At 36.2% G+C, this 15,857-nt stretch overlaps 1 protein-coding gene across 1 annotated transcript; it reads right to left on the bottom strand.

The window, feature by feature from the left end:
* Positions 1-1,436: 1,436 nt before the first annotated feature.
* Positions 1,437-15,452, bottom strand: LOC113227363 (nuclear pore glycoprotein p62). Its single transcript, XM_026460257.1, has 10 exons — positions 15,432-15,452; positions 15,137-15,218; positions 13,991-14,121; positions 13,123-13,243; positions 10,369-11,409; positions 9,749-9,833; positions 8,655-8,823; positions 8,078-8,253; positions 7,539-7,650; positions 1,437-1,812 (listed from the first exon to the last, which is right to left on the bottom strand). Exons 1-10 carry the CDS (start codon positions 15,450-15,452, stop codon positions 1,654-1,656), a joined length of 2,097 nt encoding a protein of 698 aa, XP_026316042.1. The 3' UTR covers positions 1,437-1,653.
* Positions 15,453-15,857: the final 405 nt, after the last annotated feature.

Here is a 15,857-nt window from a genome sequence, read left to right as displayed (position 1 = left end):
AATTTGAATTTAAGTATAAAAAATTCGTTATAGATACAATTTAATTAAAGTTTTCAATACAATTGGAAATTGTACTAATAGGGATTTCAAAATCTTTTGGGTACCTCTATTGAACCGAGTTTATTTGGACAGATTGTTGATGTTCTCTTCTTCCTTTGTAGAAAGGCAAAGGTCTATTAGACCGTACAGCCTAGTCTTTAGTTTAAATTCCATGTTAAATGACCAAAGCTAATTTTTTTTTAATTTAAGAGTTTTTCTAAGCAAAGTCTTCTTATAAGTATTTTTAGTGACATTTTCTGTAGACATTAGGGATGTGACATTTTCAAACCGAGAAAACGTATCTGGACCTTAGAGGATGGAAAAAAAATCTGGGCACAAGAATCGGGCATAGGTAGATTTGGTTCCACCTTGTGTGATTTCATAACTATTTTTGTTGTTAATAAGTAATGTGAAATAATAATTTGGTAGATAATTTAGAAAAGAAACTAATTTCAAACGTAAGGTTGATTTTAAATCATAGATTTCTAATGGAAAATGAACCTAATGCTCAAAGTTGCAAAGAAAGTAGTGTCTTAGTATTATTTTAATATAAAATAAAATGCAATGCAATTCAAATGTTTTTTATTTGTTTGACATTTTCAGATAGGTATATAATGTTCATTTATCTTATTTAAAATTCGTATTACAGAAACGTGGCCTCATTAATTGTTCCTATTTTTTACGTAATCCGGTGCGATTTTAGTTACACAGTGAGACACAGAAATACATATTGCAGTTAATAATTCATAACTATTCAACTATTACTATTATATCAATTCGAAAAATATGGCAATATTTTCCCTTATCTACTTATCTTCATTTCTTTTACATTTTCAGTCGCGTATTTATTAGGAGAGAAAGGCCCAGTGACATTGAAATTTAGGAATAAGTTGCGGAGACTTAATCTCTTTTTCGAACGAAAAATTTTCCTACGAAAATGACGTCACGAATTATATCTACAGGCGCGAGCATAAGCGTTTGGGTCGTCCTGGTCGTCTGTGTTTGACCTTAATCCCCAGAATTTTGAACCCATTGAAACGGTGTTAAAACTGACTAAATATGACCAGCAATACAAACAATTCTTATTGGTCATATCAGTATGATCATCAACAAACGGCCGAATTTTATGTGTGTCATATCGTAGTATACTTGAACCATTATGAACTGAGGCGTATTATAAATCACAAACATTAGGTACACATAAAATGTCGACCCCTCTGACGTAAAGTATTGTATGTCGAAATTACCAAGTTTACAGGGAAGCGTTTTAAAGTTCTGAATTCTCTGAAATGAACATAACACGTGACTTTAGCATTTCTCAGTTTTATTCGGCAAAGCTCGTTACTCACATATAGTATTATAAAATCCTAGATATCGGTTAGACGATCTATGGTGATCACTCTTTCAGTGAATTCAGAACTTAAAAACGCTCTCCTGTAAACTTGGCAATTTCGACATACGATGCTTTACGTAGGAGGGGTCGATGTATCGACAGCTACCGACGCACAGCCGACGAGTTATTGGTCTGGTTACCTTTATTGATTACTTTTTGCAGTAATAGCATTTGAGAGGTTGACTAAAAAATTGTTCCGTATTTTCAATTAAAAATAACACTTAATTATAAGTAAGCTGGAACGATCTTTCATTGTCACGCCGCAGGGTGTCGTGTGTGGCTTTCAATTGGTCCAGCTTCGTGGATATTTGCGCTATGGAGTTGTCGATCCATTGCATTGATGACATGTGTGCGTTGAGTATGCGCCCGATTTGTACGATCTGCGGGAATGAGAAAATAAGTTATGATCAAGTTGTTTTATTAAGATCTATCTAGAAGTGCGAGTAACGTGTATTAGCCAACGCCAAACAATACTCCACGTCTTCTGTCAGTTAAAAGCTTTTTTGTATTCGGCGTCACTTAACCCCCTAAGTTTCATTCATCGTTCGGAGCTCAAATAAGCAAAACGCTTACATAAAACCAACAATTTTTCTTAAATAGCAACTGAGTGAATAAATATGGCCTCGGTGAAATGTGATAACTATAACAAAAATATCACGAAGACCAAGCACGGAGTTGAATGCAGTCGCTGCAAAAAAATAGTGCATCTCACCACGATGTGTGCAGGTTTGACGAACAAGCAACTCGCGGCTCTTCGTGCAACAGAGAACCTAGAGTGGACTTGCCAAGAGTGTCACGATACTTCTCCAAAAAAAACGCTCTGTTATGGTTCCAGATGAGGACATGGATGACGAAGACCGTTACGGTAATTTAACCGACAATCTACAAATAAATGTCAAACAATTGCTCAAATATATTTCAATTGATATAGAGAAAACCATAAAAAGAGAGATGAAAGACATTAATCACTCGTTACAAGTGCACTCAGATTTAGTTCAAGATGCTGTTGACAGGATAGATGAAATGAAAGAAGTTATCTTAGAGTTGAAAAGAAAAAATGTTGAACTTACGAATAAAAATAATCATTTAGAAACCAGAGCAGGAGCGCTCGAACAGAGAATTCAAGATTTCGAACAGAGAATTCAAGATTTCGAACAAAGAAAACTTTCACGAAATCTTGATATCAACTATATCCCTACCTTCAAGGATGAAGACCCCCTCCAGATGGCACAAGCTATAGGGAAAATATTAAAACAGCAAACTAGTGACATAGAACAAGCTCAACGTATAAGGAAGGAATTTAAAAAAAAAGAAAAAGAACGTGGAAGGAAGGATAACCCAGGTCCAATACAGATTATTCTCAAAACAGAACAGGCTCAAGATCAATGGATGGACGGCTACAAACACTATAAAAAATCTAAAATACAATTAAAATTATCAGACATCTTTGCACACGATGGTACTTTAGCCGCTAAACTAATAGACCAACACAGAGATCAAATCATTGTGGTACGTGAAACGCTAACACCCTATAACAAACACCTCCTCCGGTTCACAAAGCAAGAAATCAAGGATACCTACAAGTACATCTGGATTAGGAAAGGAAAGGGGTTCTACGCGTGTGAAAGGATGGACAAGAAAATAAACCTATCATAATTCGATCGGAGGAAGATATAAAAAAGCTCAAGTAATAAAAAAAAAATTTTCCTTTCATAATTAGCATAAACACTAACGCCTATAATCATCATTTCTATGGATTGTGACCTTAAAGACATTACAGAAATTATAGACTGTCTAAATGTTCGAAACTTCAAGGATTGTGCGCCTATTAATTTGTCATGTTTTCACATCAATATTCGTTCTATGATTAAACACTGTTCAGCATTTTAAGGATGTCTTGTTACCTATAAGAACATGATCGACGTGATAGTAGTTACTGAGGTTAACATTTCTCCTACACTCAGTTGTTTGTACCACTTAACTGGCTATAATATGCTCACAGAGTTGCATGGAAATCGTAAAGGAGGTGGAATAATTACGTATTTGCGCAAAAAACACAAGTTCACCGTCTCTAGATGCACAACACAACATTTTGAAAACTTATTATGTCATGTTACTACTCCAACGAAATACTGTGCAACTCTGCTCGCAATATATCGGCCGCCCAAAAACAGTAAACACTTATTTATAAACGAACTAGACACCATTCTTCAAAAAATAAATTATTCGCACGATGTTTTCCTGTTAGGAGATGTAAATATTAACTTGAAAATAAACTGCCCTGTAACACATAACTATAACACTACATTGTATAACCACAGTCTCACGTGCGGAATCACACAATATACTAGAATAGAAAGTATCAAGAACAAAGGGACAAAATCATGGATTGATCATATTTATGTGCGATCCCGCATACAAGATACAGCGGCACTCGGAACGAAATTGACCGACCACCGGGCTACGATGCTCGCTTGCATCGGCACGCCGCGCGTACGGGACGTTCAACAGTTTAAGATTAAATACAACCAAAATAAACTTTCAACACTATACAGGAAATAAATTAATACTTAATATATAATAGTTAATAGTTGCTGCAAAAAATAAACAAATCAAAGACGATATTAATAACAATAAAAATAACATGCGCAATCTACGGCGTATCTTGTACGAAATAACGGGGAGGGTTAAAAATTCAGTAGATGGTATAATTAGAAACGCCTTTGAGAGTACTGTAAAGAAAATAAGCGAAATTAGTAATAATTTTGCCATTTCTTCTCGAATAACATCCCAAGCTGCAACAGAAAAATTCTGGACCCGTTCAGCTACAGGAGACCTACCAATGTATCTATCAGATATCAAAAAGCGACAGCCCAATCTGTTAAAACAATTATTCACTCTCTCAATATTAATAAAGCCCCTGGTATTGACCAAATAAGAACAGTTGACTTAAAAATGATGGCTGATCCAATTGCACCCATTATCGCCAGATTTATCAACATTTCCATTGACCGCGGGGAATACCCCACTGAACTTAAAACTGGTATAGTATGACCAATCCACAAAAATGGTAGTTGCAAGAATTACGACAATAATAGTCCCATAACGATATTACCTGTCATTGACAAAATAGCAGAGAAACATGTAGGTAGACAAATAATAGACTTACAATAAAAACAATATCTTGACTGAATCACAATATGGTTTCCAACCTCTAAAAAGTATCACTCAATTATTATGAAATTTTGCGGACTCAATCTTTGATCATTTAAACAACCAAAAGCACGTATTAGTTGTGTTCATAGATTATATAGTAAAGCTTTTGGCACACTGCGTCTTGACGTTCTTATGGAGAAACTTGACGACTGTGTATTAGGGGACCACTCAAAAAATGGAGTCAAAATTACCTAAATCATAGATTCTAACTATGTCAAAGTTAGCAATCAATTTAGTGACAAAATTAATGTAACAGAGGGTACGGCTCAAGGTTCAGTTTTGGGACCGTTACATTGACAGACGTATGTCAATGATGTTGTCCACCTTATAAATAAATGCGAGATATATAAGTTCGCTGATGATACCTGTCTCGTTGCAGCTTCTAAAAATATAAACGATGCATTGCGTTGCTTACAACACGACTTTACGTTGTTAACAAAATGGTCCCACGATGTCGGTCTGGTGCTTAATGCAAGTAAAACAAAATTGATATATATAAATAAAATACAAATTGATATATATTAAGTAAAAACAGAGTTTCTACACGACTTTTATCAATTGCACACAGTCATGATTGCCTAAATACAGACTAAACAGACTGTGTATGCAAGGCAATTGAAGTGGTAAAAACACAGCGATAACTCGGACTTCTAATTGACAAAAGATTCAAATGACGGATGACATTAATCATGTATGCGATAAGCTGCGGGCAATACTTGCCAAGTTTACTCTGATATGAAATAAAATTCCATTCCAAACTCTGTTATCTCTTTTTATGGCTTTGGGAGAATCCATAATTTCTTATGGCCTTATTAGCTATGGTAGGTCATGTACAACTAAGCTTAATTTAATTTATCAACTTCGTATAATAAAGATAAAAGTTCCATACAAAGTTACGGTAATACATAAAAGTAATTATCACGATCTCTTCGAATATTGCAAAATCTTACCGATTTATGATAAAATTAAATATACCTTACTTATAGAACAATTTTTAAAATAAAAACTTGCAAAAAAAAGTCAGTCACAAAATGGAAACTCGAAGTGTAACCAACCAATTACTAATAATACCTCGTTATAATAATATATACGGTAAAAATCGATTGAGTTATCAAATACCTAAAATAATTAATTCTCTACCACCATAAATAAAAGTTAACCTTACAACTAACAGCATAAAAACAAATCTTAAATAATATTTATTAAATAAACTCTGAACGTCCTGTATACGTGATTGACTGTTTTTATTGTAACACCACTCCGAGGGTATTTATCTCTTTCACTATAATTTATTATTTTCGTTCACATGTCTTTTACTCGAGTAGTGGTTGTTTCTATGGTAGTGGGTAAGCGTACGTAAGCAAAGGGGTTAGCCAGTTTTGTTACGAGCTCATGTCAATGAGTCGCGGTGTACGGATAAACTTATTCAGGTTTTCGTTGTGCCGCTATGTTTTAATTTATAAGTTTTCTTTTTGTAATAATTATTAATAAATAAATAAATATATATATAAAATATAAATGTGCATTATGTGTGAAGTGATTCAGGTCCAGAGAATATTATTTCTATGATCACTTAACGCTCAGAGTGCATTGTTACGAAAATATCGCGTTCAAGTTTAGCGCTATATCATAGTTTCCCGAAGTGGTCCCTACCCCCTGCCCCCCAGTGCAATTCCGTCGGAAGCAATTGGAGTTGATGCTGTCCACCGCATACCGCATTAGAAAAATTATTATAATATTATACTGAATTATCTATATAAACTACACTACATAAATATATTTTTTTCCTTGTGATTTTTGTGTGAAGTTAATATAAAAGACACGTGTTTTCAGTTATGTTTTATGGTGGTGACAGTTGAAATTTTTATATCTTGCCAACGGTGAGGTAAAAAGTCTGGGAACGTACGTACTGTATAGTCTGTACGACTGTACGGTATCTAGAAAAATACTATAACAAATCACGGTTGTATTTTTCATACAAAACTGAGGGCATACTTTTGGGCTTGAAGGATGTAATTATATTATACTTCGTTTCAATCCATTTTAAACAAAAAGTAAACAAACAAGTGACTGACCGACCATAGACGTTTTAGTGATGGCCAATTGTAATGCAAACTAAAAATCGATTAATTAATTGAATGAACCGATTTGTTTAATTGAGTCATACTAGTGGTTGTCCTTACATGAATAGTAAAAATGCATAACCTATAAATAAATTAAATGTTTTACTGTTTTTCATCACACCACTGAATGGAACGGCACGCCATTGTTAGAGATATTAACTTTATTACAATAAATACAAAATATTTTTGGAATATACGGAGACGTACACACAGGTCAGTTGTTGGTGCTGTCTATATTTCAGTGCAAACGAGAGTTGAAATTTGTATGAGTCACCAGGAATGTATGGCCCTTATTTCGTCTCTATTTCTTATATACTCGATGACCAATATGTACTAAATACCCGACTACGCTGTCTTGTATCGCATTATTAGCAGTCCTCTAGGTTATTAGTCCATGCTAATATTGAACCTTAAGGTAACTTGTGAGTTAGATGCAGTTTTGAAGTGTGCACTTGGTACAAATTTATTTAGACATCCTTACAATCCTGTCACGGGTAAACTTTACGTTTGGATCATTGACTTACAATTATATGGACGTCGGGTCCGCGCTAAAAAGTGTCCGCACTTGTAAGGCGCTAAAATCGTATACAGAGCGCGACACTCCGCTTTAGTCTTCATTTGTTCTACTGACAGCGCGATACTGCGATGACATTACAATTTAAATTTCGAATAGGTTGACTTGGGACATTTTTTTCGTGGTTTTTGTATTAGACCCGTCGTCCATTTATTTGTAAGTCAATGGTTTGGATCGACAAAGTTTAACTTACAGGATCGTTGCTATCCTGGCTTCTGTTAGTCTCGTTAAGGTGCTCAATCACTTCTTTCAAGTCTTCGGACATCTGACGTAGCTGTGTGTCCAGGTTTTCTGCTAAGGAGTACCTAAAAGAGACAGTGACAAAAAATATACATTGGGTATATTTAAAAAGAGAGAGAGTCAGGTAAAAAGTCGCCATTCAGCCCCAGTACTAGCAGCAAAAAACTAGATTTAGTCGGTCAGCCGATCAAGAACTATAAGGATATTTTACTGTACACGCTGGAATAAGTAATAAGTTTTAATTAATAATACAAAGATCGAACATTTAGAAATAAATCCTTCGATTCGGTTGGATTCGAACCAGCGTCTTCTAGCAAACCAAGCCAGACGCTATACCAACTAAGCCAAGGAATGAAATTTTTCTATGTGCTTGTTGCAGATCTTTGTTTTTTAATGCCTTTTGAAAAATTATTAATTTCCAATTTTAAATTCTTGTTTTGGGGTGAACTTTGTAATTAAACAACCCATATTAATAAAGTATCAATTACTCACATGTGTTCCCTTTCAGGGTCCCTCAGCCGGTCTCCTCCCTCTTCGAGCAATTGTTTCTCTAGAGGCGCCAGCAAGCCTTCTAACTCATTCTGTTGCGCTAGGACAAAGTCTAATTCGTGTTCTAGACTTTGTTGTTCGTTTTTGACTGTTTGCACTGCGTCGTTCAGTTCTACGATCTGTGAAATTGGGAGAAATGACATATTTACGTATCTGTCATAGCTCGTGGGGGAAAGCTTAAAGAGTCTGTATCACTGAGTCTATTATATTAATAATAATTATAAGACGTGTGATATACCTTACCCTTATTGGGTCAGCGTGGTGTTCTACTCAATACTACATTGGTTGGCTATTATAATACATTAAGTAGCGGGTCTGAGGGTGTCCAGGTGGGCACGAGTCTCAACTCGGGAAGTGGGAAAACGGCCGTAACTACGGATTTCGTGCTTCGAGAATAGGGCCTAGGATGCTACTGGCCTTTCCGCCAAAAGGGTATGATGCACGGGATAATCGGAACTGAGAGAATTTTGTTTTGCTTTGCCGAATCATATTCATAATGTCACCAACTATGTGTTCGTACCTTTTCCCCATTTGCGATAAGCAATCGATCCCACGCGTTAATCTGCGTGGCTTGGTTGATAAACGTCTTTTCTTGCTCCTCCAGCTCCAACGTCCATTTATTGATGTTCTCTTCTAACTGAGTGAACGTTATTGCTGTGAACGGCTGAGGTGGACCAGCCGTTGTTGTGCTGTAATGCAAGTTCATAAAATGTTAAAACTCAGTTAATTGTTTCGTCACTTAACAGGTATAAACTAGCTATAAGTGAGAAAACAAAAGAAGATGAATTTAATAAATTTCACAAAAATAATTGAATATCTTGGTCAAACATCATGACATTCAATAAATTAAAAATTACAATTATTATATATACAGCTGCTGGTAGCTGTAAAGGTACCTGGCTGAGGGAAGAAATAGATTTGTCACAGATGCCGCTACGGCTAAAAAGTCGCTAAAAACCGAAAACAAAGATCTGCACATAAGCACATAGAACAATTCGTAAGACCCGCAAGTTCGTTCCGTGGCTTAGTTAGCATAGCGTCTGCCACGGCTTGCTGGAAGACGTTGGTTCGAATCCAGCTGGATCGAAGGATTTTTTTCTAAGTGTACGATCTTTGTATTAATAATTACAACAAACCTTTTTTTTATGATACTAAGTGACGGGACTCACAAGTTGTGCGCCTGATGGTAAGCGACACGCCTGACCATAACAAGTTGAAAAGTCCCATGTGCCCGTAATTTCACCAGCACCCTACCCTTCAAAACCGGAACGCAGTTCACATAACTTTTTTTTATAATATCTAATGACGGGAGGAACAAGTCGTGCGCCTGATGGTAAGCGACACGCCTGTCCATAACAGTTACAGCGCCACTCAAAGCTTTAATCGCAAAGATCTGAGGGGCATCGCCACTGCGCCCGTCTCATGCGCAAGTCTCATATGCCTGTCATTTCACCAGCACCCTTCTTGCTTGGTGGCAGAAATAGGTAAGGCAGTACTTCCCTGGACGAACTCTTTCACAAGGAGCTTTACTGCTACTAAAACTAGTGGAGTAATTTTACGAAAATAGTGGTCAAACATGGTGACATTCAAAATTACAAAAGAATATGAACTTACGTAGTAGCAGTGGTAAGAGAGGCCATAGTGGTTGTGGTTGTAGTTTTGCCAAGCGTCGTTATACCCGATAATGCTGCTGTGCTTGCTGATAGAAAAAAAAACAATTATAAACAGTTTATTTGACTTACTAAATTCAATACCGACATTAAAGTATATAGAAGAGTTAATAAGAATAACACAAAACATAAGATTACAACGACATTGAAAACACATTTGAAACTTCCAGATAATGTCTGCCAATTCTTAATTATGGTGCACACTTTGAGATGTGTTAAAATTATTTGTTGAAAATTGTACCTTATGTCATTTCCATATAGTTTATTTTAAGATAGTGACAGTTTGTACTGTCTTGTGAGAGAGTGTGGCTTATAAAAAAAATATATAAATTTGCTTTTGTGTTAAAAATGCTGATTTTGTTTGCGATTTTGTTTAAAAATATGTTCCATTCATGTTTGATTGAAAAAAATTAAAATGACAATGAAATATGTCACTTTTTGTAAAAGCAAATACGAAAAGAAAATTTGAAACAGATTCTATTCGAGAACGAATAATGAATATTTTAAAGATCAGTCAGTTCTTTATGTAAAAAAAATGTAAAAAAAAAAGATAAAATGTCAAACCTGCAGTAGAAGAGGCGGCGGTAGTACTAACAGTCTTGCCAAATGCCAATCCTGCAGAAGTGCCAGTGCCAAAGCCTAGACCACTGGAAGTTGTTGTAGTGCCAAAACTGAGACCTGCTGACGTCGTGGCCGCCGTTGTGCCACCAAAACTTAATCCAGCCGACGTCGCAGCAGTTGATGTGCCACCAAAATTTAATCCCGTTGGTGCCGCCGATGATGTTGAAGTACCAAAACTTAAACCAGGAGTAGCCGTGGATGCAGGAGCAGCAAAACTTAGCCCCGCAGTTGTGGTAGTGGCTGGCGTTCCAAAACTGAGGCTTGTAGTTGGTGCTGACGATACTGTCGTTCCAAAACTAAGGCCAGCTGTAGGGGCTGCTGATGAACTAGGAGTGCCACCGAAACTTAGTCCGGGGGCTGTAGAAGCTGGTATGCCACCGAAACTTAAACTTGTAGGTGCTGCTGATGTCGCTGGCGTGCCACCAAAAGTTAGTCCACTGGCAGGTGCAGCTGCGGAAGCTGGAGTAACACCAAAGCCCAGTCCAGTTGTAGGTGCTACAGATGCAGTCGGAGCACCAAAACCTAGTCCAGTTGTAGGCGCCGCAGTTACAGCCTGAGCGCCAAAACTAAGACTTGTAGCTGCTGTAGACGCTGGTGTGCCACCAAAATTAAGTCCTGCAGTAGGAACTGCAGATGATACTGGCGCTGCCCCTGTAGCGCCACCAAAACTTAGTCCAGGCGCCTGCGCTCCTAAACCAGTAGAAGCAACTGGTGTGGATGCTGGACCGAAGGCAAAACCAGGTTTAGCTGATGAACCACCAAAACTTAGTCCACTTTGAGTAGTTGTAGTGCCAAAATTTAGTCCAGCCTGTGTTGTCGCCTGAGTACTAGCACCAAAAGCAGGTGCAGGGGAAGCCGTGGTTGCGCCGAAGCCGAAACCCGTTGGTGTACTGAAGGATGCTGCTGGCGCACTTGTAGTCGCCTGAGTTGGTGCAGGTTGGCCGAAGCCGGTAGCTGGTGTCGCAGATCCAAATGGTAGTGGTGCTGTAAATGAGAATTTTTGATATTATTTTATTTATTTAATCATTTATTGTACAAGACACACACAATTCATATTTAACAAAAGGAAAACACAATAAAGAGGTTTTGCTTATTTCATAAAGAAATTTCTTCCAACAGGCTTAAGTACAGGACATAATACCTAAAATATAGTGGCTTATGTGCCCAACAAAACAAAAATTATATAACACAAATACAATATCATAGCAATAACACGCAATTATAAACTATGTAAATAATTAGATAAATACGTATTTCCTAATATAGTAACTAAGAAATGGATGCAATAGCATATTTAGGTATTTACAAGTTTGCAAGACAATAATTGAGATTATTGTCTTGCAAACTTGTACTCAGTACTGAGTACTAAAAAAACCGACTTCAAAAGTACGTGAAATTACATTTATTTGCCATATTTTATTGAAAATTGGTTACCGGATCGTGCTCAAACCCGGATTCATCGTCTAGTTCGCCACTATATGAGACTTGATACAATAAAATATCGATATATGAGATAATAAAAATCGGTTCCCACAAAATTAACCATTAAAACAATTGCTCCTTATAATAAAATTTTGGCGCTATTTATAACAATGAATCTTCATGCGTGAACAGCCACCCTTACTTTGGAGGTACACTCTTTCCAACAAAAAAAAAAAGAATCATCGAAATCGGTTCACAAATACCGGAGTTATCGCTTAACGTACATAAAAAAAACAGTCGAATTGAGAACCTCCTCCTTTTTTTGAAGTCGGTTAAAAATGACAGGAAATTTGAGATGTCCTTCTCCTTAAGTTTTTTTAAATGACCCCATTCTGCCATAGATTATGCTGGCAGTGACCGTTAAGTAAATAATGATTATATTATTTCATGAGTTTCTGTTTTCAGAAAGCAATTTTCCTTAAAAGGAAATAATTGTCGGAAAAATAACAAGTCGGAAATAGCATTTTATTATGGACATTCGGGTGCAAATATTTTGAATAGTTGAATTTTCCTTTTGTAAAATTCCGAAAATTATCATTTAAGGTGCTTTTCCAATGGGGAGGCGAGACGAGGATTGAAATTTGTATGGCAAAATTTCAATTCTGTCCTAGCGCATCTTCGGTGGAAATGGTTTAGATTGACGAGGCGAGAAATATATGATGATATTTGAAGTATATGTTGAAGTAATTTTGAACCGCATTGCAGGATACATAGAGTATTATACCTTCCAACGGAAACACAAACACGATTACTTGCGCGAACTCGCGAGTGCCCTCACGATCTCGCGTGAGCTCGCGATGTCTATTAATATCAATCGAGATATGGGGAATGTACGATTTGAGATTTTAAAAAAGGTGGTTTTACCTGATTCTCTTCCGTTAATATATATATTAATCATAATTTATGGGACATGTTACTCGGCCGCGAGTTTATCTCTAAACGAACTGAATAGCACTGAATCTGCACTACCGACAACCACAACGCGAGCTATTAATGGCAGTTTTTGGTGGAAGTAGGCAGGCGTTTCAATTCTCGTCTTGCCTTGCCGGTGGAAAACCACCTTTAGACCTTGGGTCGTATTATCGTGCAGGGCATAGAGTTGAATTTTCATGCCGTTTTCTGTAGAAGATTAAGACAAGTTTGTTACCGTACCCACACACATGCACTCATTGATGGAAAGCCTTAAATTTAGTATAAGGAAACAAGGATTATTACCTGCACCAGTAGTTCCTCCAAATCCAAATCCAGCATTCGGTTTTCCGAAAGCCGACTGACCGAATCCAGCCCCGCCTAGACCGAAGCCTGATTGTGCAGGTTGTGCAGTTGACGTTGTAGTCTGTTAGAGAAACAATCGTGTTTGACAAATATTGAGATATTTTATTCTTATTTATTATTATACTTTCACAATTTGGATCGTTCTTAGGATAAGTGGTAAAGAGTTTAATTTAAATCTTAAATCGTGCCAAGTGTTGGCTGTCTCAGTGTGTCAATCAGTGTCTTTAATTGATAAACCAAATGGCCATGGAATTTTCCAGACAGTTACATAAAATTGTTGTTAACTTATTCGATAGATGGCGTGGTAGCGTTTAACAATTATGAAATGTTTGGTTTCTCACAAAAGGCTAAGCAAATTTTGAAAAGAGAACAACCAAGTCTCATACAAAAAAAACGAAGCTTGACCGAAACATCTGCTGACCTGTCAAAAGTGACTCTTTGAAAGCTTTTCGATCGGATTGTATTTTATAGTATTTTTTAATATAATTATTTTATTTTTCTTAACGTTTTCATAGCTAAAAATGTCTATGCGGGTATCATCATCATCATGATTTCATTTATACGTCCTACTGCTGGGTACGGGTCTCGTCTCAGACAAGTGTTTAGGCCTTAATCCCCCACGCTGGTCTAATGAGGGTTGTGAACTTTCATCGCGATGTTTTCCTTCATCAAAAAATTCCGAGAAACTCAGAGGTGCGACGGATTCGCACCCACCTCTGCTTGAGAGGCGGTAGGTCAATCATTAGACTACCACGGCTTTTTGCCCTAAACAATATTAATATAAGTATAGTAAATAGCGAGTTATTACCGCTTGTTGTTGCTGTTGTGGTGCTGTAGAAAATCCAGACGCAGGCGTATTGAAGGCGAGGCCGGTGGATGCTGTTGTTGCAGCTGCGCCGAACGAGAAACTAGAAGCGGATGGAGAGCCGAACGCAGAAGCTAAAAAAAAATAAAGTGCGTTTGTATGAATAATTATAACAAACTAGTGGAGTTATTTCATAAAACATTATTGAATATCATGATAGAAAAATAATTTTGTATGAAAAATAATCTTAAATAATAATCTTAAAAAATAATCTTAAAGCTGAGTCTATCAGCATTAAAAAAATAGTCAATTTTATTCATTTTGTATGAAAAATATTTTATGAAATTTGATCAACTTCTGCTGTTCCGATTTTTTCGTCCCATACAATGAAATGATCCTTACATAAAACTGAGTCGATCAGCACTAAAAAAAATTTGATCAATTTTATTCATTTTTATGGACAACTCGCGCTTGACCAAAAAGTGAATTGAAGTGTGACTATGCCAAAACTGTTTTCACAAAAGTTTCCTTTCCCATTAAAAACAAAACACTCTGTATAATAAACAAAGTATAAATTTGACGACTTCGTTGGCGCGTGTCGTTCATCCGATTCCCGAGTAAATTATTTTAATTACTACTTTTTTCTAAGTTGGTTCTGCAAATTGTACCTGGATATTTAGTTACTGTGTTGATATCAATAGTACATTTAATATAAATTAACCTTATAAACAATTTAAGGTATTCATAGGTTTCAGGGGAATTTAATTTCTATTCAAAAGTAAACGTTAAGGTATTTCGTATATGATTAATTTTTTCAAATATTCGGTATTGGAAATGAAAGTATCCGATCTTTAACGCGAATATTTTGTTTTTCAAATAAACCAAATACCTCGCACATAAATTGTCGTAAGCCATTACATAGCGTATTTAACATTTTAAGTTAAATATATTAAATTTTGCATTAAGGTTTGCATTCATTTGGTTTGTTTGAAAAAACAAATATACGCGATTTAGAGAAAATATATTATTTAGTAGTATTATTTATACATTGTACAGTATTATTTCCAACGTGTAACAATCGCGAAAACCTACAAACTTGATATTCGGGCATTGTTCATACTAAAGATCATTTTGACGATGGATACGTACGTTGCGCTTGTGTTGCGGGCGTCCCAAACGCAGGCGCATTTTGTTGCTGTGCACCGCCAAAGGACAGGTTTTGAGGGGAATTCTGGAACACGTAAAATTAGTAAATAATTAAAAATTTTTATTCCACAATACCTAAATAAACGTTAGTATATATAGGCAATTATTAGTTGTTATAAGAATAAGAAAAAAAAAAATTTTTTTTTGCTTTAATCCGCCACGGGTTCTAAAGATACGTGTTGTCCATAATGATTTTGGGACTGTAACGTCCTAGAGCCACAGGGTGTCTCTGACGCACAGCTGTGTTATCAACCGCCATTTATTTATATTGAATTCATATTTTATTAATCAATAAAAAAAATAAAATTTTGTTTTAGCATAATCGTTACAGACACCGTGCTTATAGGATGCGAAGGAGTTAAATATGCATTGAATACAGTACATGCTAGGAAAGTAAAAATATTATTATTAATACAAAATATATACACTGCGTAGAGAAATCTTACCACCTGTGAATTTTTTTAATTATTATTTTGTAACCATCTGCGATCAGGCCTTGAACCATAAACAGATCCGTGCTATAGTTTATTGGAATAAAGAGTCCTGTGGCATTTTTCTTCCTTAGTCATTAAATGGCTGATTGGCACTGGTTCAAATTTCCAATATTCTTGACTTATTTCGTGTGTGTGTGGACTGAGGGACCACCTGATTTTTTTCAGTTGTG

Source organism: Hyposmocoma kahamanoa, unplaced genomic scaffold (assembly GCF_003589595.1).
Source record: "Hyposmocoma kahamanoa isolate Upper Pololo Valley unplaced genomic scaffold, ASM358959v1 210, whole genome shotgun sequence".
In the NCBI taxonomy this organism is placed as follows: domain Eukaryota; kingdom Metazoa; phylum Arthropoda; class Insecta; order Lepidoptera; family Cosmopterigidae; genus Hyposmocoma; species Hyposmocoma kahamanoa.
The sequence above is the reverse complement of the archived record's forward strand: the minus strand, read 5'-3'. Positions and strand labels throughout refer to the sequence as shown.

Bases quoted from the DNA above. Each gene is read 5' to 3' on its own strand.
- LOC113227363 (XM_026460257.1), bottom strand. From the start codon at position 15,452: ATGGCGGTTGATAACACAGCT. The intron at 14,122-15,136 runs GTACGTATCCAT...ATTTTTTTTTAG, and splicing joins GCCCGCAACACAAGCGCAAC to CTTCTGCGTTCGGCTCTCCA. The intron at 11,410-13,122 runs GTAATAATCCTT...TCTCATTTACAG, and splicing joins TGGAGGAACTACTGGTGCAG to CACCACTACCATTTGGATCT.